Source organism: Terrapene carolina, unplaced genomic scaffold (genome assembly GCF_002925995.2).
Source record: "Terrapene carolina triunguis isolate 2854851 unplaced genomic scaffold, T_m_triunguis-2.0 Scaffold33149, whole genome shotgun sequence".
NCBI classification, from domain to species: Eukaryota; Metazoa; Chordata; order Testudines; family Emydidae; genus Terrapene; species Terrapene triunguis.
This window is the reverse complement of record NW_020697500.1, coordinates 1-980: the sequence shown is the minus strand read 5'-3', so window position 1 is coordinate 980 and position 980 is coordinate 1. Positions and strand designations below refer to the sequence as shown.

Sequence of the window (980 nt, the reverse complement as noted above, 5' to 3'; positions counted from 1 at the left end):
GGTGCTTTTCAGACACAATCATGGAGAGGACTTCAAAGGGGCCAGTTGGGAGCGAAGTTCAGTGGGAGAGGAGAAGAGGCTTAGAAAGCGGAAATAGGAACAAATAATAACCATGAACATAGGGACTGAGTCCACTCCTCCTCCTCTCTCTCGGGGCCCTTGTAGATCTCACCACAATAGTAACCGAGCTTTGAAGCCTTTCTTCCACTGACACTTGTACCTTCTCTTTAATCTGTTCCCTGTTGTGTGTTTCAGGTTTATCTCCATCACAGAAAGATGTCTTGCTCCAGCCTGTGCTATCCAGAATGCGGGGTGGCCCGTCCAAGTCCAGTTTCTGGCAGCTGCAATGAGCCGTGCGTTAGGCAGTGCCCTGACTCTGAAGTGCTCATCAGACCATCACCGGTGGCCGTGACCCTCCCAGGACCAATTCTCAGCACTTTCCCTCAGCAGAGTGAAGTGGGAGCCGTAGGAGCACCTGTGGTCGGAGCTGGCTACGGGGGCTCATTCGGTTTGGGGGGACTGTACGGCTCTGGAGGCCATTATGGAGGATTGTATGGTTATGGGGGATTAGGTGGTTACGGGGGCCATTACGGTTATGGGGGATTGGGAGGTTATGGGGGACTGTGTGGTTACGGGGGAGGTTACGGTTATGGGGGATTAGGTGGTTATGGGGGATTATGCGGTTACGGGGGATATGGCCGTAAGTATCGCGGTGGATACTGTGGGCCATGTTAATCCCAACAGGAATATCCATGAAATAAAGTAGAATAGGCCCTACATGTTCTATCCTTTCCACCGATATGTATCGTAAGCATCTCACTTTGAATTATGCTACGGCAGATGTGTAATGGAGAACCTGCCTAGTCCTCTGCCTCTTTATGCTGTGTTTTATTTCCCACCAACTGGGGTAAAACAAGGACCTTAAAAAGGTTCTGCTCTGTATTGTTTCTTCCTGTAACTTTGTACTGCAAATTTCATTC

At 49.9% G+C, this 980-nt stretch overlaps 1 protein-coding gene across 1 annotated transcript; it reads left to right on the top strand.

Moving 5' to 3' along the window:
- Positions 1 to 260: 260 nt before the first annotated feature.
- Positions 261 to 949, top strand: LOC113409413 (claw keratin-like). The gene has a single exon (XM_029914191.1). It carries the CDS (start codon positions 277 to 279, stop codon positions 733 to 735), a length of 459 nt encoding a protein of 152 aa, XP_029770051.1. The 5' UTR covers positions 261 to 276; the 3' UTR covers positions 736 to 949.
- The last annotated feature ends 31 nt before the right edge of the window (positions 950 to 980 follow it).

Bases quoted from the DNA above. Each gene is read 5' to 3' on its own strand.
- LOC113409413 (XM_029914191.1), top strand. From the start codon at position 277: ATGTCTTGCTCCAGCCTGTGCTATCCAGAATGCGGGGTGGCCCGTCCA.